Here is a 24476-nt window from a genome sequence, read left to right on the forward strand (position 1 = left end):
GGCAGTTGGTGTTAAAGCTGGCAGATGTTGAGGTATGATTGAGAGGAGAGGTAGAGCATTCTCTGTCTTGTTGCCAGCTTGTGACATTTTATCACACAGTATGGTTGGGCCCTGAGCAGTCAGTTTTTGTCTTCATCCTGTCTGTTGAGTGAGCTCACCTCAGTTATTTAACCAGGGCTTTTTTTTGAGCAGGAATGCACAGGAACACAGTTCCGGCTGGCTTGGCATCGAGGGTGTGATCTGATATACAAATGAATTCCTGCTGGGCTCTTTCTACAAAAAAAACCCCTGTGTGAAACATTGGTGATGTCAGGGGGTGTGGCCTAATGTGCAAATGAGATTCTACAGAAAAAAGCCCTGTATATAACTGTGCATTGGCTTTGCTGCAGTTGGCATTCTGCTTCCATCAGAGATCAGAATGGTTTGCCCATTTGTCTGGCTGGTTGGGCAACTGGGTGTTGCCACTTTTGTGGGGTTGGAGAAAGAGGTCTCAGTTAATCACTGTTTGTATAACATAGATCTCAGGGTCAAGAGGGCCATGCAATGGATGGGTCATTTGTCAGTTATCTAATTCATTATGTGAGCGTTGAATTCTCAGGTCCAGCATATAAGGAAATAAATGAAGAAAAGGAAAGAGGCTTCAAAATTAAATTACTTTTAAGCAGTAAGATTCCCTTCCACTATCTCACCAAGAAGTTCCTTTTAAAAAATAAAGTCTCTGAGCTTTGTGTGCCAAAACAGCAGAAGTGGGTTTTTTTTAAAAAAATGCGTGCATCCACCTATTTCCTTTCCACCAAATTCCTCTATCTAACATCAGTTCTTTTCTCTCTCTTTTTTTCCTGATAGCGATAACCTGCTAAGGAGAGCTGCATGCCAAGAAGCCCAGGTAATACCATTTAACAAGATCAAATTAGATTAAAATCCCCTTCTTATCTCACTTGTGCAGGATTCTGGAGATTCTCCCAGCAGGTCTCTTGGACGTGACTAGCCTGACAATGGTGGCTGTCGTATTCTTTTGCTAAAAAGACCATAAGGCGTGCATGCTTCTTACTGCAGGGCCTGTGCTTTGCACCTAATTAATCTTCAAACTCAGTGCCATTACGAATTATTCAGGAGCATCATGAAGATAATATTTTTTATTATTCTTATTCTGGCAGACACTTCTGGAAGCTTAGTTACCTGTATGGCTTCTATTAGGTAAAGTTTTAGGCAGAAGTGATGGAACTGTCAGCTAGGGTTACCAACCTCCAGTTGGCACATGGAGATCTTCCACTATTACAACTGATCTCCAGATGACCATGATTGGATCCCCTGGAGGAAATAGCTGCTTTGAAGGGTGGACTTCATTGCATGATATCCTGCTGAAGCCCCTCCCATCCCCACCCTCCATGGGCTTCACTCCAAAATCTCCAGGTATTTCCCAGCCAAGAGCTGGCAACCCTATCAGCAGCTCTTGAGAACAAAATCTCTGATTTCATTAGTAGTCAGACCAATGAGCAATTGAATAGAGCACCCCAGTCCTGCCTCTTCAACTGTCTTTGCATCTCCTATTTAATTCTTGTCAGTGGACATTGGTCACATTGAAATTTATGAATTGAATTGGCATTCATGACATACAGAGAATGGAGTGTTGTCAGAACATTTCTGGGGTGCATAATTACTGACCAAGATAATCTGGTGCTTTTTGCGTTATGGTGGCGAAAAGCACTATGACATCATGGTCAGTTTGTGGTGACCTCCTAGAGTTTTCAAGGCAAATGAAAATGAGGTTTGCCACTGTCTGTCTCTGCGTAGCAGCCTTGAACTTCCTTGGTGGTCTCCCATCCAAGTACTGGCCAGAGCCTAACCTGCTTAGCTTCATGATCTGATAAGACTGGGCTAGCCTGGGCCATCTAGATCAGGGTTTTGTGTAACAGGGAGAGAATTTTAGTAGTAGAAAGTAATGATCAAACATGAAATACATTTTAAAGGGGGATCCATGTTTAGGATCAGTTGGTAATTACAAAGGTTCACAGTGTTCTCCCCCATCACCACCCAAAGATGGTGTGTATGAGAATAAAGCTCCCACACACAACCCCCCCCCCTCAATTCTGCTGAAATTAATTTGTAGGACAGGCAGGTTGTTTGTTCAAAGCAAACAAATATATTGCTCCCCCTACCAAGTAAATAATTATATGTTTCTAGCAGCTGTTAACAGATCAGAGAATTATAAATGCAGGGACTTATTTCCCCTGATTTCCCTCAAGAATGCAAAAGTAATAGAATTAATCACTGACTTTTCCCATCTGCTCTTCAAATAATATGCCAGTTTGATTTCCTCTGTCCATTGCCCCCCTGAATTACTGTCTCACCTACCTTCTGCTGCCATTTTCCTGATGCGGTAAAATAAATAGAATTTAATGTTCAACTTTGTTCTAATGTATTTTCAATTCTGTGCTCTAATAATCTCTGCTATGTTGATAATTGCTGTGAATTTGGAAAACGGCAAAGCTCCCTTAATACGATTGTTTCAGCTGCCTCATGCAAACCTCATTACCAAATGTGCTAAGAATAAATCTGTTTATTATTATTAATAGTTGTAATTGAATGTGGTTTGCTTTTCTTATTTGGTTTTTATCAGCATGAGGCAGATCTTTGTTGATGGGTCACAGCGGAGCAAACCCACAGATGAAGAGGGATTGCATTATTTGCTGTGAAACTGCATGTGTGCGAGGTCCATTCATGGTTCTTTACCATTTAGTGTGCAGATGTTTGATGCAATATGCCTGCCGTTTAGAGGCTGGCAGCCATGGTGTACAACACAAAGCTCAGCAGGGCATCTTTTTAGACCGGGGATCCTCGATGTGATGCCTTTGGGTACCATGACACCTGCCAGCACTTTCCTGAGCCCCACCAAGTATTTAAAGGGAATGGGTGCAGCTTTTGCTCAGGGGGTTTTTACCCAGCAAGGTTTCTGTTTGGCCACTGGAGATTTGATTGGTTGTGCAGATGTTTTTTAAATATTGCTTTGGCAGCAGTTGCCACCACAGGAGTATTCACTGTGTGAGCCAAGAGTAGGCTGTGGAAGACATTTTGTGACTGTGCCCACCACACAGTGTCAGAATTCCGAATGTGCCCTCAGGCTCAAAAAGGTCGCTTGTCCCTGTTTCAGGTCTTAAAAGATTAAGGGGCCTTAGTGGCTATGGCTAATGGCATGTCTCCACCCATCTGTAGACCTTATGGAGCAAGACTTTCTTATTCCCTTTCCTCCTGCAGGCCCCTGAGCCACCTGAAATTTTGTTCCTGACAGTCAGTAGACCCTCAGAAATGACACAGGAGGTAAAGTGGGGATCTTTCAAAAGCATGAGTCACCAAGTGAAGTGGAGGCCATGGTATAGTGGTAAAACATCTGCTTGGCATGCAGTTGGTCCCAGATTTAATCCCCAGCATCTCCAGTTAAAAGGACTGGGTTGTAGGTGTTGTGAAAGACCTCAGGCTGACACCCTGGAGAGCCACTGCCAGTCTGATCTTGATGGACTGATGGTCTGATTCAGATCATAGAACCATAGAGTTGGAAGGGACCTTCAGGGTCATCTAATCCAACCCCCTGCACAATGCAGGAAACTCATGATCGGATAATACTGGCCTTGATGGACTGATGTTCTAATTCATTATAAGGAATACAGGAACCACGGGAGTATCAGATCCAAAATACCTAATAAACTCTCCATGTGGAAAAATATTTATATATTAAGAACATAAGAGAAGCTATGTTGGATCAGGCCAATGGCCCATCCAGTCCAACACTATGTATCACACCGTGGCCAAAATATACACACACACACTGTGGCTAATAGCCACTGATGGACCTCTGCTCCATATTTTTATCCAATCCCCTTTTGAAGCTGGCTATGCTTGTAGCCGCCACCACCTCCTGTGGCAGTGAATTCCCTTTGGGTGAAGAAGTACTTCCTTCCTTTGGGTGAAGAAGTACTGTGGAGAGCCAGTTTGGTGTAGTGGTTAAGTGTGTGGACTCTTATCTGGGAGAACCGGGTTTGATTCCCTACTCCTCCACTGGCACCTGCTGGAATGGCCTTGGGTCAGCCATAGCTCTTGTAGGAGTTGTCCTTGAAAGGGCAACTGCTGTGAGAGCCCTCTCCAGCCCCACCCACCTCACAGGGTGTCTGTTGTGGGGGAGGAAGGTAAAGGAGATTGTGAGCCGCTCTGAGACTCTTCGGAGTGGAGGGTGGGATATAAATCCAATATCATCTTCTTCTTTTATCCGTTTTAACCTGACTGCTCAGCAATTTCATTGAATACCCACGTGTTCTTGTATTGTGAGAAAAGGAGAAAAGGACTTCTTTCTCTACTTTCTCCATCCCATGCATAAACTTGTAAACCTCTATCATGTCACCCCGCAGTCGATGTTTCTCCAAGCTAAAGAGCCCCAAGCGTTTTAACCTTTCTTCATAGGGAAAGTGTTCTAAACCTTTAATCATTCTAGTTGCCCTTTTCTGGACTTTTTCCAATGCTATAATATCCTTCTTGAGGTGCAGTGACCAGAACTGCACACAGTACTCCAAATGAGACCGCACCATCAATTTATACAGGGGTATTATGATACTGGCTGATTTGTTTTCAATATTATGGTTATTCATACAATTCACTATTTTCACAATAACTGCATGATTTTGTAATCAGAACAACAATATCACCAGTGTTACAGTATATAACGGGTGGCCAGCGGTAGCTCTCCAGATATTTTTTGCCTACAACTCCCATCAGTCCCAGCCATTGGCCATGCTGGCTGGGGTTGATGGGAGTTGTAGGCAAAAAACATCTGGAGAGCTACCGTTGGCCACCCCTGGTATATAACCATGCATTAATCGCAGAATCAACTTAAAGAGCTGTGGTATAAACTATTTGAAATACAATTTTTTGCAAAGCTGATGGAAACAGTGCTATTAATAATCTCCCAACAGTTTTATTATCTGTGATGCTGAAGAGTTACTATTAGAGTTATATATAACCTTGCCCTGTGACATTTTGTGTTTGGCTCCACCTCCTGTGGCAGCCATTTTGTAGTTGTGCCCACCACCCTGTGTCAGAATTTCAGAGATGTCCACAGGTTAAAAAAGATTGGGGACCCCTGTACTAAAGCATTACTGCTGTTATATTTTAACATTAAAAAAATAGAGGTACTATCTTATAACAGAAAAAAAAACACCTCATTTCCTTTGCATTGTTAGGTGTTTGGTGACCAGATTATTCTTCCAAATGAGCAGATAAAGAAGGCAACGGTATTTCTCAACCCTGCAGCTTGTAAAGGGTAAGATCCTGAACCATAGTCCCTTGTCCAGCCCCATTACTTCTTTTCTTCATACCTTTGGTCGCATCGGGGCAGGCAGTTGTTGTGACTCCAGGTCTTTGCTGCCTGTCATCTCCAGATCTAGTATTTGATAATGCTGGTTCTGGAGAATGTAGGTCATGAAACTGATGTGTAGATTTGATAGTATCGTGCATACATTTTTCTTAAGTTTGCTTCCTGGATAAGAAACCACACACAAAAGTGTGCAATGACTGCATTTATTAAATGAGCGCCAAGTTATGGTTCTCTTTTTTGGGTAAGATTCTGCATTAAGATTTTCAGTGCTTCCAAATGGAGACCTTTGCTTGTCGAGTGTGCTGATTTATCTCAAGGCACACAGGACTGTGCTGATCCCCTCTTGTCCAAAAGTAGGACCAGTGTAAGCGAAATAAAAATTTGTCCAAACAGAGTTCCATAAACCTCACACAAGCATTTGCTTCTCCTTTCCAGATATTAGTGGGTGTTCAATGATAAATCATGCAGCAAGCAGCACCACAACCTGTTACCTGGACACAGTTTTTACCATGTCTTTTCTTTGAGCTTTCCATCTGTATGGCAAATAGCAGCTTTTGCACAAAATGGCCATTTTGAGAGCAACTATTTAGTTTAACCAGCACTGATTTCAAAGTGTAATAGGGGTGTTTCATATGTAGCCCAAGTTTAACATTCTGAGTTTAATGCTGCTTCCCCCACCCTTAGGCTTGTCCTGTGTGTGCATTACCTTGAACCAAAGGTTATGTCCTTTCTCTATAACAGGGGTGGCCAAACTTGCTTAACGTAAGAGCCACATAGAATAAATATCAGGTGTTGGAGAGCCAGAAGACATGAACATCAGGTGTTGGAGATCCAAAAGACATGAAGGTCAGATGTTTGAGAGCCTCAGGAAGGAAGGAAGGAAAATAGATGGGGGATGTGGAAAGAAAGCAACTTTAAATGCATTCTCCAAGCTGGCTGATGGGGCCGAGGGGACTTCAAGAGCCACACAATATGTGTGGAAGAACCACATGTGGTTCCCAAGCTGCAGTTTGGCCAGCTCTGCTCTATAACATCATAGACCTACACAGGGGCGAAACCTTTTAAGTGCTTTGGCAGCTGTCATTTCAAATGTACTCCCGATAAGGCTTCGTGCCCATAAATTACATCTGGCCAAAGCATCTTTGTCATGCTCTTCCAACATCTGTCTCACATTTACATCAGTAAGACTTTGTTTTCATAGTAAGTTCACTAAATAATTAATGCTGACCAGTAGGACATATATAGCATGTGCAAAAGGGTAAGGGATTATGTGATGGAATGCTCCTCCATTGGGGCAGAAAGAAGAAATTGCTTCACATAGAAACTTAAATGTTATATAGAAGAGCACCCTAACCTGCCTAATACATTAGTTTTCTCAGTGAATGGACCTTCACATGTGTTGCTGTCCAAAGTGGTACGGTCCCAAAACAAGTTTACTGTCTTTTCTGTTCTTTGCGAGACTGAAGAAACAGGACCTAGGACAGAGTTATGTGACTAGGTGGAAAAGGACTAGCTATATTCCCAGTGGCTCTTATTCAAGCTGGGAGATACAGCTGAGAGGCAATAAATGTGCGTATCTTGCTCCAGGCTGTGAGATACCAAAAGCACAGGTGGGCAATCATAGATGTCCGCTATGAATCCCCAGGTGGATAAGGGGAATGTTATATACAATAAGGCCTTACAATGCCCCTTAGAGATGTCTTCCCCCTTTTGCACACGCTATATATGTCCTACTGGTCAGCATTAATTATGTAGTGAACCTACATTGAACACTGTGTATCAAACTCTTTTTTGATAGGGTCAACATCCAACAAACTACACATCTCTGGGAAGTGTTGTTTTATTTAAAGCCTATTTTCTATTCCCCCGGGTGCTATAAATTATTTTTACAGAATAATTTATAATTAATAGCATGGCTGTTTATAATGCAGTAAGGGCATAAAAATGTATGAGACCATGCCCGAAATGAGGTCAGGTAAAGTTTTCTGTTGTTGTAATGTAACTGAATAATAAAACAAGTAATATTTCCCCTTTAAAAGGAGAACGGTAGTATTCCATATCTCATTAGCTGGGAAATAGTGCATAATTTGCTTGGAGGCTTATTTGGGGTTCTTGTGGGGAAAGGCACTTCATGAAGTTTCTGAAGGGTGCTGAAGGAATGCTGTGTAATAAAGGATGGCCTAAGAAGTTGGTAATGCTCAATGCAACTGAACTTCTTGTGGTAGCTGGGAGATGGATACTGCACTAAAATTGTGTTTTTTAATTATGTTTCTCAAGAAATAAGCCTCGTTAAGCCCAGCATGTATTGTGGGTAAATTTGCCTTAAAATTGTAAAAAAACATCTACTTCAGAATATGTGGTTTGATTATAGTAATGTAAGAGAAACAGAGGTATGGATATTAGTCCTTTGCTGTAGAGATGAGAGCAGTTTCCTCTTTGTTTCCCCTTCCCCCATGTCCTTGGAGGGTATGTCTACACATCACAAAGTTGTTCCCCAGATCAGACCAAAGCCTCTGTGGACAATGCAATGTGTACATAAGTTCAGCCACATGAATGAAGCAGGTTAGTTGCTCAGGTTAGTTCCCCCCCCCCCCCCCCCCCGCATTAGCCAAATTGCTGGGAGTCTTCTCCTTTTGATGGGGGAATTAGCAAGAGGTAAAACTTGGTAGAGTTGTTTTTTTGGAACATGGATCTTTCCACCAATAAACAAAGATCCAGTAACAGAAGGAAGACTCCAGAGTTAAAATAGTTTTTACTTAGATGTTACTTAAATGTTTGCTTAGAAGAAATATGTAAAAATGCGATCACACATAAAACAATCAGAATACACACACATCAAGAGGCTAGGAAAAGAGAGGTGAGAGATAGGGACTTTTAGGGTTTATTATAAAGGCAATACTACCTGTCCATATGTGAAGATGTCTGTTTAAAAATTAAAGATGGAGACATGCCACTTAGAGTAATAGGGGTGCAACCTATGTGCCTAGATTGAACAGAGAGGTAGGGTTTGCTCCCAGTTTATATAGTGTTTGGAGGGGCAGGGACCCCTTTCAGATCTATGGTAACTCTTAATGGTCGCTGATGGGTCTTTCCTAGGAGCCTGAATGGATTCCTAGTTCAAGACAAAGGACGAGAATGACCCTTAATGGTTTGTCAGGAAGGGCCATGATGGGCTTAATGATTGACATCAATTTGGTTTGGATACTCTGAATTAGAGTCAGAAGGGAAACAAAAGATTTATACATCGTGGCCTGTATTAGCATAGAGCAGGGATGGCCAACGGTAGCTCTCCAGATGTTTTTTGCCTACAACTCCCATCAGCCCCAGCCATTGGCCATGCTGGTTGGGGCTGATGGGAGTTGTAGGCAAAAAACATATGGAGAGCTACAGTTGGCCACCCCTGGCATAGAGGTAAGACAAAGAGATGCTGAGTTGGAACAGGAAGGTAAGAAAGATTAGGCATTAATGCTAGCCAGAGATTACGACATAGGAGATATTTTACCTGAGAACCCAATTGTCTTTACACATTCCATTGCTGAGAGTGGGGGGAACGCAAGAGTGTGCCTGGAGGATACCTGTATTCAGTCAGAACAAGCCCAGACATGTCTCTGGCTTTTGCAGATAGTGTGTTCCTACTTGGCCTGTTTTCTGGCAAGCAGCTTCTATTTTAGGTCAGGAAAATGGGGACCCCACTGAATGTAGGGGTGCTTCCCATATGGCGGGCAGCACCACCTGGCTGCACCCCCTCCCCGGGTCTTTCAGAGGAGCCCCTTCCTAGATCCTCCAGGGCCTGTCCAAGTATAGTTTTTCTTGGAGCTGTTTCTGGAGACTGAGTCTGGTTCATCTGATTCTTTGAAGCTGTGTTTCCCCTGCCCAGCTGCATGGCATAACAGTCATTGCCCACTCTCTCGGCACAAGCAGATGTACAATGGTAGTATTTTTTTTTAATTACCACATAATATCGGGGTTCAGGATGACCTTCTGAATTTCCAGTTTGCAGCTCAAAAGCAGAATGGAGAGCGAGAGAAATTTCAACGTGGGTGGTCTCTAAAACGACAGCAACTCGAGGTGATAGCAATGAGCTGCATTTAACTCTCTTAGGAGGAATGGCAAGGCAACTACATGTCCTCATAACAGCGCTCTTAAGGGCATCTCGATTTTGCAATTAAGCCTTAACTCAGGTGCTCGGTGTGCCTTCCGCCCCTGCACTCGCACTGATTTGCTTCAGCCGGGAGGTAGGCAGGCTTCATATCTTACCACTAAGAACTGGATACCGATGACTCACTCTGCACACACAAGTTAATGCCATCCAAATAACCACCTTTATTCCAATAAGTCAATAGCTCTTTGGTTCCTACGCCTGCTAGAATTTGCAATACATACAGAACAGTTTGGCTTTAGTTATGAACATGATTTAAGGTTTGGGGGTTTTCTCTTTTCCTTTTAAATTACTGTGCATTAGCCAATTTTAAAAAAAAACCGAGTGATCATTTTAATTTTAATTTCTAGCAAAGCCAGGAGCCTTTTTGAAAAAAATGCAGCCCCAATTCTACACTTGTCTGGGCTGGATGTGACTGTTGTAAAGGTAAGCTACTGAGAAATGGACTTGGTCCTCCTAGCAAGTGTTTTCCCTTTTCCACTAGATATTGGTCAGGAGGGTAAATGCCAAAGCTGAGAACTTATATTTATTTCAGATAAATGCCAAAGCCAAGAGTTTGTATTTATTTCATGTATTTATCGTAAAGATCGTTTCACTTTGATAAGTTAGTTTTATGACTTTCTGTCGGTGGTTTTTTTCTCTAGCAAGGTGATGGGGGGTGGGATTGTGGGCTTCATCATGGTGCAAAATGTATGGCCTTTGGAGCATCAGCAGCTAATGCATTTAAGCAGTCAGTGGGGATGCTCACTGTGGTGGAGAACGTTAGGTTCTGATGCATGGGAGATGGTAAAATGCCACAGAGCGCTGGAGATTAATTAAGAGCAGCTTTGCACACCTTAATGGCTACTCAGATAGGAAAAGGCTCTGCTTGACTGAGGGGAATATTAAACATAAAGAAAGAAGAGACGGAGGAAGAATACACTTGAGTGGATTAAGCTGCCTGAGATTACATTGTATTAGCTGTCCGGCATGCATTGTAGTGTCTTTTGGCAATAACGGATGCCCTTTCTATCTCCCTTTGTAGGAAAGGGGACATTCAGCTCAACTGTGGGCTCCAGTAGTGTTAGTGGAAAGTGTTTTCAAATCACAGCTGATTTATTATGATCCCGTAGGGCAGGGGTGTCAAACTCATTTGTTATGAGGGCCAGATCTGACATAACTGAGACATTGTTGGGCCGGGCCATGTGTGTCATAAAATGTAGTGCCAGATAATGGAGATATAAACTTTATAAAGGACACAGACAACCACAATTAAAGATTTATTTTTTAAAAAACTTAAAAGATGCTTAAAAGATTAACACTCCTGCTCTGAATTATTGTATCAAAAACTGGAGACAATGTCTGTGCTGTAGCATTCTTGAATATGCTGTTGAGGTGTTGTTCAGGTGTGTGTCTGTAAGTTGCAAACCTATTTTTGATTTATTGACGTTCATTACAGAAATCTCAAGGTCAATACTTTGAGCCTTAGACCCAGGGGAAAACACAAAATGGCTGGGCATTGTGAGCTTTTGTACATAAATAGCTTCATGTGCTGGTCAGCCAATGGAGAAAATAAAGTCTTTGCTCTGTAGCCTACTGTGCGATTGAGCAAGCCTGGCAAAGCAAGCTGTGATGCAGAAGGAAGCAAGAGAGAGAGAAGGAAGCAGATGACAGTGAGTTGCTCGCGGGCCTGATAAAAGCCTTCTGGGGGCCTGATTTGGCCCTTGGGCCACATGTTTGACACCCTTGCCTTGACACCCTTCAAGACAAGAGATGTTCAGAGGTGGTTTTCCATTGCCTCCCTCTGCATAGTGATCCTGGAATTTCTTGTTGGTATCAGCCTCTGTTCCTGCCTTCCAGCTTGGGGACTGCACAGCAAGAAATGGCCACTATGACTTCACTTGATTATTGATGGCCCTCCAAAGTTGCCTAGAAGGCGCTGAATTTTAGGGATGCTGATGAAAAAGAGAGAGGACTACCTTTGCCTTGAGAGCTCTCAAGGGAGTGTGGGACTCGCTATAGGATTCTACAACTGCTTTGCTTTCTGTGGGAGCTTACCCCTAGACATTAAATGAAAGCACCTCCCATGGCAGCAGAGTCATGGTCTTTCCCAGTCTACAAGTTGCTTTGTCTGTCTAAGAGGTTATCTCATTAATAATTTGTGTAAGATATCCCAGGCTAGCCCAATCCCATCAGTTCTCAAAAGCTAAGCAGGTTCAGCACTGGCTAGTATTTGGATGGGAGACCTCCAGGGAATTACCAGCATTGTGACGTGGAGGCAGCAATGGCCTCCAAAAGTCTCTTGCCTTGAAAATCCTACAGGGTCACCATAAATCAGTGGTGAATTGATGGCACTTTCCACCACCAAGCTATGTGGTATGTTGCTTCTTCAAATGCTTTTAGCTGGGAGACTGTTGCACATCCCTCCTTCAGGCCAAAATGGTTCTATAGGTGGCGCTGTTCACTTTCAGTAGTATTGAGATGAATGGCAGTGAAGGGTTTTCAAGAAAACATATTCCTTTGAAAAGACTCGAGCTATCCAATAGCCCTACAACATTTTTAACCAAAAATTACTGTGTTCTACATTTTAAGGTTTTAAAAACTGTTTACATCTTCATGCCGTTGAAGTTGACAAAATTTTATTTGTATGTCTGTGTGGTGTGTGAATGTATGGATTTCTGTCCTACTGAAACAGTGTATTGAACCCATGACCAACAAAAATCTCTCTTAGACTGGTGCCTAGTTGAAAAGGCTGTAGGCTTTGACTCCATACATGCACAGCATTTAAGTATCAAAAATATAGCAGCACCAGTGTTCCATCAAAGCTTCAGAGTCTTGTGAGTTACTGGCATTAAAGTTGTGAGCTACTGGCATTAAAATTGTGAACTACTGCATAAATTGGTGTGCTCTGGGGTCATCCTTCCTGAGCTAAGACAAAAATGTGTGAGCTGGAGGCTAAAATCTGTGAGCTAGCTCACACTAACTCAGCTTAGAGGGAACACTGAGCAGCACATATCTACGCATGCATATCAATAAAGCATTGTTGAACAGCTGTGTACTGTAAGAATCCCTGTGCTTGATATGCGCTGATATATTTTTGTATACAAATGCCCATGTATGTATTGAGTCAAAATCTGTAGCATTTTCCTTTAGGCATTATTGTACAAGAGATTTCTGTTGGTAGCAGAGCTCAGTAGACTGTTTCAGTGGGACAGAAATCTAGACTGATTTCCCACTAGTTTTATGCTGTTCTCACGCTCCTCTTCTGCCTCAGGGCTGCAACTAGCTTTGCCTTTTTCACACAGCAAACAGAAACTGGTTTTTAGAGAATCTTGTTTGCTGCGCAAAAGAGGTGGAGCAAGTTGCAGCTCCGGGGCAGATAGTGTGAAATCTGATGAAAACACCGCTGAGAAGAGGAGTGAGAGTGTCATAAAGCTAGTGGGAAATCGGTTCTAGACTCACAGGGCAAAAGGCACAATTTAATTGTATGAATTCCAGGATATCAAAGTATTACCCACAAAATGTGTTCTCTACCCTTGGATTGGGGGCAGATAGAAGTTTGGTGTGAATTTCTGTCATAAATCTTTCAGGTGTGATTCCTTGTGTGAGGGACCAGAAGAGATTATATTGTTACCTGTAATGGATGAGGTCAGACTGGAGCAATCAGACTGCTTCTTCCTCTGTTAGTTGTTGCTCTTTATCCTGCTTAATTACACTTTAGTTCATCTGCACCCATGAGAGAGAGAGAGAGAGAGAGAGACCTGAACTTTTGGCCTCATCATTCATTATGGACTACAACTAATCTGTTCATGTCCTTACATAGAGAATCATAATGGAAATATTTAAGGTGGGATTCACACCAACCTTCTCTCTGCTCCAATTCATCTACATTTCTTCCTGCTCCTTCTGTAACTTTCCCTAGAAAAGATCCAGATGGGCAGCTGTGTTGGTCTGAAGCAACAGAACAAAGTTGGAGTCCACTAGCACCTTTAAGACCAGCAAAGTTTTATTCACAATGTAACATGTGAAAGCTTACATTATGAATAAAACTTTGTTGGTCTTAAAGGTGCTACTGGGCTCCAAATTTATTCTTTCCCTAGAAAAGAGTGAGAATCCAACGGTACCTTTAAGGCCAACAAAGTTTTAGTCAAAGTGCAAGCAAACTTCATGTGCCTGCAAACTTCATTGGACAAACTGTCAGAATAAAACTTTTGTTGGTCTTAAAAGTGCCACTGGATTCTCACTCTGTTCTGCTGCTTCAGACCAACACAGCTACACACCTGGATCTGTTTCTCTACAGAGATGTGGGATATGATTACCGTGTTGTGGCATCTGAAGCTTTGATTTGCAGAAACTCCTGTAGGAATAAACATTAGTCGTACAGGAACCCCGGGCCTTCTCTTGCTAAAATGGACTAACCCTCTGGAATTCCCATATGAGTTGTGTAAGTGGTCTGCTAGCAAAGGTGAACAGCACCAGAAGTTCAACAACCTTTGTAAATCATACCCCAGCTTAGTAGATGGGAGCTCTTTGTGCAAATGCTGCTCAGCTAACTTGAACCCAGAGCATTAGCCTATGCTTAAATTCTCCGGCAAGCTGATCTTCCATAATGAACACGATGTTTCTGGTCTCTGCTTATATTTCAGACAGATTATGAAGGACAAGCAAAAAAGCTACTGGAGCTGATGGAAAACACAGACATGATCATTATTGCAGGAGGGGATGGGACCCTGCAGGAGGTACTGTATGGATGCTGATTATGTATTTGTAATACCTTCCCATCCCTTTCCTAAGTTTCATGGATAGCAAATAAATAAAAGCTGAGTTCTGGCATGAAGAAGTTTTCCAGAAATCTTTTGTGATAACTGTCTCACTGGAGGAGGAATGTTTGATGATAATCTCCAAGATTTGGATAGAGGATGGGACAGATAGTTTCAGCACATTGGATATGCACTGTAGAGAGAGAGAATCTCAAGCAAATGAAGTGAGCTGGGGGAGGAGGATCCTGTCATCTGGCTATGGTTCATAATGCATTCCTTTCAACACTCTTGCATTTTTAACCATGCTGATTTTTAACCGTGCCGCTGTCTGTAATACGTCACCCCAAAATTGAGCAGATGTCATATTCCCTCTACTGCGTGTTGCCAGCAGAAGGTATGCCTCCGTGCTTGGCAGATGTTTGGGAATGCATGTTTTCCAATTACTTTTTGCTATAGCTCCGGCTATTTTGCTTGCAAAGGGTGGCTCCTGCTATGTCTCCTTGAGCATAATGACTTTTTGCCACTCAGAACAGAGTTTTGTGCAAGAAACATTAGAAATGTGTGCACAACAAGTTCAGTTTTCCAAAGGCACTCTTGCACAGTCCCTGGCTTCCTGTTAATAGCATGGAGCATCTTCCTGGAGGAAAGACTACACTTGTGTTTGCAAGGAGCATTTCTGCTTTGCACTGTAGCCCTTACTTGCCATGTCCATCTAAACTGAGCAAACTTATTTTGTAAATATCTGATTTTGACATCTGGATCAGACCCAAGGAATTACTGTCAATTGTCGTCTGGCTGTCCTTTAATTGATGTAATTTTAAGAATTTGTAAAGAGATATTTATTGTATTGTATGGTTTTATGCTATAACCTGCCCTGAGTCTGCATCAATGGGCAGGGTGGAATAGAAATCATATTAATAATTTAAAAATAACAAATGTACAGTAGCTGCCTCCACTTTTTCACACATGCACAGACCACGCTTCCACGCCTTTCTTTTCCTCCTTGGATGCACACTCTGCCTATTGATTCTCTTCTCTGAAAGGGGCATTTTGTGTTGTTTGGAAGACTCCCCAGGCTATGACTGGAGGACACATAATCCAGCTGCCTTGCTGAAACTGATCTGGGTCTCATTGAGGCCTGCATGGAAAGTCTGCTGAAACCCTGCATAGGCTGCTTTGTGTTCATGGTAGAAGAAGGATGGGTTGTAAAAGCAATACGTTTTTGTTTTTTAACCATAGATGCTTGTATAAAACATGTTGTTATCAGCAAGGCTAATATTAACAAAGAATTGGAAGCAGAAAACCTAACTGATCATAGACATCTGTCTCAGGAAATTCTGGTTTACCGTATTGAGGGATAAGATTATAATTTACAAACATCAATGCAAACAAAGAGAAGTTTTACCAATTGGCAGCCACTTGTGGGCTTTTGAAAAAAATAGGATTAAGCCAGATGAAAATGTCAGATGAGACGTTCTAGCGTGTATATAAATGATTATTTGCTGCAGAACAGATGTAGGTGGATTATGACTGGTCATGTGTTATTCAGAGAACGCTTTCATATTCAGTTTGTTGCAAAAGTTTATATGATATTAATATAGATAGGTTCAGATGGTTGTATACTTTGTCTCCATGTTGTATTAGAAAGCTAAACAAATTAAACACCATAAATCAACAGGGAGTGACTTGTTAAGCTTTATTTTATTGGGAAAGCAAATATATCAAATAGCCAAGCCTTCAGCCGAGTAATGGTGTGATTCCCACAGAATGAGAAACAAATCAGGGGATGACGTTACAGTGGATTAAACTGTAGCAGCTTTGCTTTTTGGCTTACGGGGGGAGGGCTCATTAAGGAAGAGGGTAGAGATGGCATTGGGGCAGGGCTGCTCCCATCCTGTCTCAGCAGCTTTTCTGACAACCAGAGAGCTTATTCCTCTCAGCTTGAGTCCCATCAAAACATCTGAAATCTTAGATTGCTTTCTGTTGCTTAGGTGTCAAATGTACGGCCCACAGGCCAAAACCGGCCCTCACAGGGCTTTAATCCAGCCCACGAATAACTGGCAAGACGTTCCCACTCAGTCATGGAAAGCTATCCTAAGTTCCACACCCCTCTGTGATTTTGTTGGTGGAGACGCTGGCTTGTTAAGTAAACAATCAGTGCTAAGTGATGGGAAGAGGAGAGGGGAGGGGCATGGCTGGGCTGAGTTCAGGGATGGCTGTGCCGGAGCAGAAATGCCTTCCAGCCAACCCACTCGGATTGAGTTTCAGCTGAGAGTGGGCTCGCTTCATCCACCCATTACAGTCTCCCAGACAAACTGCTCATGGAGCTATTGGAGACACCCCCACCCACCCTATCAGATTGCAGGCAACAGAAATAGAAGTACGGGACCTGGCTTTGTCTGCTGTGGGAGGAAAAGAGGGCTGTCTGCAGCCCTGATGTTTTGGTTGCTCATCATCCAAGGGCGGGGCGGCAAGGTGCCACCCTCCCCAGCACCCACACCTGGTCAGCCTGGCCTCTACCCCAGCTCTGCAAGGTTCCAGAGAAGTGTTGCCCCATTTGCACTGTGGATGCAAGGACCAAAGGGGGTGGCTGTGTTAGGTTCGGCTGGCCAGGGTGGGGCGGGGAGCTCCCAGCTCATGTTTCACAGGCTGGGCCTCGTGCCCCCCAGAGCCAGGCAGTGAGCAAATTGGAAGCAGCTATCGTGATGTTGCTCTTCTGCTTTGGAAGTTACTCCTGTCCGTCCCTCACCTGCCTTGTCCCAGCCCTGCACCTGGAGTCCCCGTGTACTGGGAACTCTTGATGCTTGCCTCGGGGACTGGGTGCTGTGAAAGCATTTCCATCGGGGTCTCCTTCCGTTGAGGGACAGCACGTCCTGGAAAGTGAGCTGAGAGCTGGGCACATCATTTGCACATACTGGCTCATCAAATCGCTCCCAGAGAAGAAGCAGCAGCTCAAGAGATACAGGAGTGGAGTGGTGGATAATAGAGGTTTTGTGAGGTTTGCATCTTCTTCCTTGTTTGCAGCTTAAGTTGAGCAATTGGGACGGAGGGGCAGCTGTTTGCAGCTCAAGTTGAGCAGTTGCCAGCACTTTGCAGAGGAAAGCGATGTGTGTGTGTGTTTTGAGGCAGTAGAGATGAAGCCCTTCTCTGCTTCTGTAGGTGGTGCTTGCAAAGACAAACTGCTGGAGACTTTCCTGGACCCTTCCCTCTTAGCCCCTCCAGGCCTGTAGCTACAATGGGGTCCGGGGTGGGGCAGACCCATCCTTTCAGACCCCCCTCCAAATGTTTGGCCCCTCCATTGGAGGGCCCCCAATCTGTCCCTTTTGCTCACTGCCACTCTGAACAAGTGGTAGCATTGCTGCTGGTCTTTTCACTTTTTCTCTCCCCTTTTCTAACACAGTGTGCAGAGCAAAGGGAGGGTGGGGTTAGCTTTTGGAGCTCAAGGCAGCTTCCAGTGCCGAGAACCGAGGGCCACCAAACTGGATGGCCCCTGCCCCCCCCCAACAACAAATCCTGCTGTGGGCCCCACCAAACATGAAATCGTGGCCACGGCCCCTCTTTTTGCCCCCTCTGAGCAATGGATGTGGTAGTTATGCAGCCAGCTTCAGTTCAAATGCCCCCTGCCATATTTTGAAACTGGCTGGGAGACTTGCAAAGAACTTCTTGTCAGCTGGGGGAGAGGGAGAGGCTGCAACAACGAGTGACAGTTTCCTGGGGCTGTGGGAAGGTTTGCATGCATGGGGCTGGCTTCCAGCCTCCCTGTCATATGGGCTGCAAGGCTGTTTTGTACTGTATCTGTTTTTTTCTCTCCACTCCCAAGTAACTTTATGTTGCAAACTGGTAGGAATACATTTTGTTCCTCTCCGGAAAGAGATGCTACTTGAGGTGGCTCTCTCAGCCTTCAACCTTCTGCACCACCTCCTCCCTGGGCTTGTGCACATACCTTTTGTGCAGAGCATCCCCCTTCCTCCCCCATCCCCAAAATAAATGCACATACTTGAAAGTTGGCGGGGGGGGGGGATCTGAGAATGTTTCTTCTGAGCATCTCAGTATTTTGCTTGCTTGCTTTACTTGGTAGAGCTTCTCTTTCGAACTTTCAAGACACTTTCCCTTCTTCGTTGTGTGTGTGTGTGTGTGTTTATTTTTGTTGGGCTTGTTAGATTTGGAGAGAGGGTGTATGGCTCAGTTTAAGAGCCTCTGCATGGAGTCCCATTTGTTCCTGTGGCACCTCCCATTAAAAGGACCAGGCTGTGGTTTATGAGAAAGATTTTAATCTGAGACCCTGGAAAGTCACTGACACTCAGAGTTGATGGGGAGGAGGGGAGCTCTTAGTGCCTAACCATTCCATATTTCCCAGGCTCAGATCATTTTTTGTTTATATTTTCAGTTTCTGCTGTGATCCTTGTGCTTAATGTTTTATTTTACAAATTGCATTTCCAAATCCCACAATTCCCCTACCCTTTCATTTTAGGCAGACATTTTTTAAGTGGGGCAGGGGGAGGAAGTTATTAAAGACTGTTAAATAAACAAAATATCACAAGTGTTACTGCTTTAAGGATGTTTCTATCTTAAGTTAAAAAAAACTTTAATTGTTTGTCTGTGTGCTTTATGAAGATTATATCTTCACTACCTGGCATGACATTTATGACACACATGGCAGGGCATGACAAAGTCCCATTTATGTCAGATCTGGCCCCCATAACAAATGAGTTTGACACCCCTGTTTTATTGGATGGAGGCAAGTCAGTGCAAAAGTGAAAATAGGAATGCTTCATATTAAACCCTGGTTTCTTGAGGAGTGAATCCTGTCTTAATTTTTTTCATTTTTCCTCCCTCCAGGTAATAACTGGACTTCTCCGAAGGGCAGATGAGGTAAGGTTTTTTCCCCCTTTTCTGCTGCCTTCTAAATGGAAGATCATATGATTGAGTGGTCGTGGTCCTCCTTCCACAGACAATCCCTTCTTGTAACAAAGCTTCAGGGAGAAAGGCTCTGGCCTTGTTTTCTATTAGCAGGGAAATTTTGTGTTTGTTTATTTAGTTTATTCCTTTGTGGCCGGCCTTTCTCCCCAGTGCAAGGGGGGGGGGAACCCAAAGCAGCTTCCATAATTCCCCTCTCCTCCATTTTAGTCTCACAACAACCCTGCGAGGAGCTTAGGCTGAGAGTGTCTGGACTGGCCCGAGGTCACCCAGCAAGCTTCTATGGCAGAACCATATGAAGGAGTGTACCATCAGGTGAACCCCTAAGCACAGTTTGAAGTGTTATAACCCAGATACGAGTTTATCACCTCTAGGCCTTTGCCATGGAATTTCTAGAATCCCTAGACATTTGCAAGAAGGACAGGGTATAATTGAACATAAATAAATAGATAAATAAAATTCTAGCTGCAGTAGAAGAGCTAAATTCAAGTCCAGGAGCACCTTAGAGGCCAAAAGGATTTTTTTTGGAGGGATGAGCTTTTGTGAATCAAAGGTATCTAATGAAGGGAGCCTTCTTGAAAGCTTGTACTCCCCCCCCCCCAATCTTCTTTTATCTCTAAGGCACTCCTGTACTCAAATCTAGCTGTTTCCTATTCTGATTTTTGAGAATTCCTGGTATACTCAACAGGATATCTAAACGCAAAAGGCCTGTGGACAGCAATGCCAGAGTTGTTCATCCAACTCTGCCAGCTGAATAGTATAAACCTCTTTTCCCCCCACCCCCATATTTGCATAGAAATAAAATGGCACCCATTTGGGCTGTGTGCACATTCCCTCTCTTAAGCAAACTTTTTGAGCGTTTAATATATGCACTGCCCGGGATGCGTTTCATCAAGTATACAAGGGCTGCTTGTTCAATGGAACTGTATTCCAAAATGTCTTATCAGCAACAACAAAAAAAGGCAATTTAATGATTCATTCGAAGATCTGAGGAGGCCGTTAGTGGCCAGAATAGTGCTTTGCCGTACAGAACGACTTTGCCTTCTTAACGGAAAGACAAAATTGTGTTTCGGCATCGGCGTAAAGAAATTACATTTCTGTCTGAACATTTTAAGCCTTTAAAACCTCTGTAGTTGAAAGGAGGCTGGGGAAAAAGGAATAATATGCTGTGACAGCATCGCTGTTGAATGGAGCCCAATCTGCAGACTCCCCCATGGGGCCCCTTCTCTCCCCAATGCCGTCACTTTGGAGCAAACTGGAAATGAGCAAGTGCCATAGCGATTTGCAGCCTGACCTCTTCAGTTCAGGCTTGGTCCCTGCTTTAGTTGAATACATTTCTACTGCTATCCCTAGTGGGATTATCACAGCAGCAGAGTTGCCCGCTTCCTTCCATTTCTCTCACTCGGGGCCAGTGTCGGGCTCTTTGGATAGCAGCTGTAGGTCAGTGATGCTGAGAAGTGTGTTCCCCTTGCTTCTGTGGGATAAGGCTCTCAGCCCCACTGACCTCACAGGGTGTCTGTTGTGGGGAGAGGAAGGGAAGGAGATTGCAAGCCACTCTGAGACTCCTTTGGGTAGTGAAGGGCAGGGTATAAAACCAAGTCTTAATTGTTCAATTCTGATTGGTCTATACAGGTTGGCAGCAGCTCTTCAGGTTCTCAAGTAAGGGCAGGGCTATTTTGTAGCAGGAACTCCTTTGCATATTAGGCCACACACCCCTGATGTAGCCAGTCCTCCTGGAGCTTACAGCAGGCCCTGTACAAAACCCCTGTAGGCTCTTGGAGGATTGGCTACATCGGGGGTATGTGGCCTAATGTGCAAAGGAGCTCCGGCTACAAAAAAAGCCCCGAGCAATGGTCTTACACATCACCTACTACTTGATCCTTTTAACTGGAGATGCCAGGGATTGAACTTGGGCCTTTCTGCATGCCAAGCAGATACTCTACCATTGAGGCACAGCCCCTCCCCAAATGTTGTTTAACTCCTTTGACAGACTGAAAGGATAATCAGTGTGTTTCTGTGACATAGTTGGTGCTTACGTGTTTATAGGGTTCAACAGAGAGCCAGAATGGTTTAGTGGTTAGAGTGTCAGCCTAGGATCTGGGAGACCTGGGTTTTGAATCCCCGCTCTGCCGTGTAAGCTAGCTGGGTTGCTTTGGACCAGTCATACACTCAACCTAACCTACCTCCCAGGACTGTTGTGAGGATAAAATGGAGAAGAGAACAATGTACACTGCTTTTGGGTGCCCATTGTGGAAGAGCGGTGGGGTATCAATAAGGTAAATAAACAATAACCAAAAGGCCATCTGATGTGCAGTGTGTGGGGACAGAAAAGAAAGTGAGATAAGGAAAGTAGACCGTGCATGATAAATCAAACTGAATGGGCAAAAGGTGCTAGGAAGCTGCAGAGAGCTGGATTTGCTGAGTCATGGCGTTGCAAGCTGCAGTAGCCTGAAGAATGTCAGGCTAAAAAACCATTAGAAGTGATTTGCTGACACACTTTGAGGAGCCCTCTGGGTGGGGATGGGAGTTCCAGCAAGATGGCCTCCACTGGGCCCAGATAGGGAGAATAATTCCCAGCCAGCAGCTTATGGCAGACGGCATCTCCAGAAAAACACTGAGCTGCAGTTCAGATCCCCTTGAACCTGTTCCCTGGACTCCTTGTTGCAGAGGCAAAGATGAAAACATTGTAAATCTGTATGTTTTATATAATGGTCGTTTAATTGGTAGCAAATAGCAATTTACTGGCTTGTTTGTTGAACATCATTCTTGTTGCCTTGTTAAAAGGAAGGGCAATCAGAGTTATTTATTCCTGCCTCGTGCTCTTTTGCTTGGAGATAAACTCGGGCTGAGCGCAGCCGTGTTTCGGTTGATTTCCGCTCTTTGGAAGGTGGCAGGTTGTGGACAGAATCCATACATTGCTTGGAGAGTACGTGCCAGCCTCTCTGTCTGTAACAATGAACCTAATGACTACAGAAGGCTGCTTTGTGGCCACTTGGCACATTGGCCAAGGAGTCTGATGCTCCGAGTCATTATTCATTATGGCCTCTGAGGAAGTGCCTGTCCCTACATGCCAGGGAGGGCTCGGTGGGAGGGGTGATCTCAGGCACAGCTGTGCTCTGCAAAAAAAAGAAGCTTCGTTCCGCTGATGCAATTTCTTTTTCTTGCATTCATTTCCAGGCAGCTTTCAGCAAGATTCCTATAGGATTCATTCCCCTTGGAAAAAGCAGCACCCTGAGTCACATACTTTATCCTGAGAGTGTAAGCCAAGTCCAGTAAGTTTGGGCGCCGTGCTAGAAGCTGTGGTTAGCAGCACAGTGAATCTGTGTATTGGTTAGAGTATTGGACTGGGATATGGCAGACCCAGGTTTGAATCTGCTTTCTCCCATGGATTCTTGCTGAGTGGCCTTGGGCACTGTTGGACATTCTCAGCCTGTCCTACCTTATGAGGATGTTGTGAGGCTAAGATGTAGGAGAGGAGCACCATATAAGCTGCTTTGGGTTCCCATTGGGGTCAGAAGCAGAGCGTAAATGAAACACGTAAGTTATCAGAAAGGGAGGAGGAAGCCAGTGCGGATGGTGGGTAGGGACCCTGTTATACATCCAAAGTGGATCTGCCATCCCCTGCTGGGTGGACAGATCCAGAATGGATATAATTTTGCATTTTTCTTCCAACCAGGTTGTTTAGAAATAAAATATCTGCTATTATGAGAGTGGGTTCTGGACAATGTGGCCTACCTGACAAAAGGAATATGTTATTCTGAAAAGAAGAGTGCGATAGAGTCTTAAAATTAAGGTTGCCCCTTTCAAAATGGAAGGTAGCTGTGCAGTATTAGACCAGTTAATTTATAACCAGACCAGTATTGATCTATCTGAGTTCCAAATGGAAGATGATGTGCCTGTTGGCCTGGAAGAAAACTACGTACAAAGGATGCCAGCAGAGTTTCTGTCAAACCCAATATGAAGGAGTTACTGTGAGCAAGCAGTCCTCTGTGTGGGCAAAAGGAATCCACTAGCAAACAGAAGAATCGTGCAAAAGACAGATGATAACAACACAAATTTAGTAATGCTCAGGCATCTATTTCTCCAACAGTAGCACACCAGTGCTTGGTGCTCAGGGCCAGGTCTGCCTAGGCAGCTAAAACACTGGCACCGCCGTGTTTTCCAGCAGTGTGAGAGAAAGCAATAGGCATGGCTGATGCCCATTATGGCCTCCCAGACTGCACAGCCACCAGCTGAGTCCAAGGCAAATCTGTGAGATGCTGGCAGTGCCTCTGGGACATGGCTTGCTCTAGGCATATCTAACAAAGCAGAACTCTCGCCACCGCCAGCAGCCTTTTGTCTGCCAGCTCACCAGCAGCTGCACGGCTAGGCACCAAGTTCTTTTTACACTGCCATACTCTCCTGTTCTCACAAACTTTTATAGATTAGAGACCTCTTCCTCTAGTGTTATAATCCTAATTATCATATGGCAGTTTGCGTAGTATAGCCAGGAGATCCTAAGATTGTCTGGCCAGAAATTCTAGCTGTTTTAGCTTTACGCACCACTAGATGGCGAGCTAGACTTGTTTAAGGTAAGAGACATTTCAGAGGTGGTTTGCCATTGCCTGCTTCTGTGTCACCCCCTGGTGTTCCTTTGAGGTTGCCCATCCAAATGTTAGCCAGGGCCGCCCCTGCTCAGCTTATGAGATCGGGCTAGCCTGGGCTATCCAGGTCAGGCCTCATCAAGTGTGTGTGAAGTAATCCGGTCTTAAAAAGACCTTCCACTGGGCTTTGCCCAGGCTGATGCTTGAACTGCATCCAGTCATAGTTGTGCACTGGCCCCACAAAATAAACTTGGTGTTGATGATGATCAAGGGATGTTCCTTCCTTCCTTCCTTCCTTCCTTCCTTCCTTCCTTCCTTCCTTCCTTCCTTCCTTCCTTCCTTCCTTCCTTCCTTCCTTCCTTCCTTCCTTCCTTCCTTCCTTCCTTCCTTCCTTCCTTCCTTCCTTCCTTCCTTCCTTCCTTCCTTCCTTCCCTCCCTCCCTCCCTCCCTTCCTTCCTGCCCTCCCTCCCTCCCTTCCTTCCTTCCTTCCTGCCCTCCCTCCCTCCCTCCCTCCCTTCCTTCCTTCCTTCCTTCCTTCCTTCCTTCCTTCCTTCCTTCCTTCCTTCCTTTCTTCCTGCCCTCCCTCCCTCCCTCCCTTCCTTCCTTCCTTCCTTCCTGCCCTCCCTCCCTTCCTTCCTTCCTTCCTGCCCTCCCTCCCTCCCTTCCTTCCTTCCTTCCTTCCTTCCTTCCTTCCTTCCTTCCTGCCCTCCCTCCCT

General features: G+C 44.3%; 1 protein-coding gene across 1 annotated transcript in view; it reads left to right on the top strand.

Moving 5' to 3' along the window:
* AGK (acylglycerol kinase) overlaps window positions 1-24476 on the top strand; it is a 52209-nt gene that overhangs the window by 10501 nt on the left and 17232 nt on the right. Inside the window, exons 2-7 of the mRNA XM_060245681.1 lie at window positions 847-886; window positions 5229-5308; window positions 9872-9947; window positions 14147-14239; window positions 19100-19132; window positions 22355-22449. Coding sequence (XP_060101664.1) covers window positions 847-886; window positions 5229-5308; window positions 9872-9947; window positions 14147-14239; window positions 19100-19132; window positions 22355-22449 — 417 coding nt within the window. The remainder of the gene's footprint in view (window positions 1-846; window positions 887-5228; window positions 5309-9871; window positions 9948-14146; window positions 14240-19099; window positions 19133-22354; window positions 22450-24476) is intronic.

This window comes from Heteronotia binoei, chromosome 8 (genome assembly GCF_032191835.1).
Source record: "Heteronotia binoei isolate CCM8104 ecotype False Entrance Well chromosome 8, APGP_CSIRO_Hbin_v1, whole genome shotgun sequence".
Taxonomy (NCBI): Eukaryota; Metazoa; Chordata; class Lepidosauria; order Squamata; family Gekkonidae; genus Heteronotia; species Heteronotia binoei.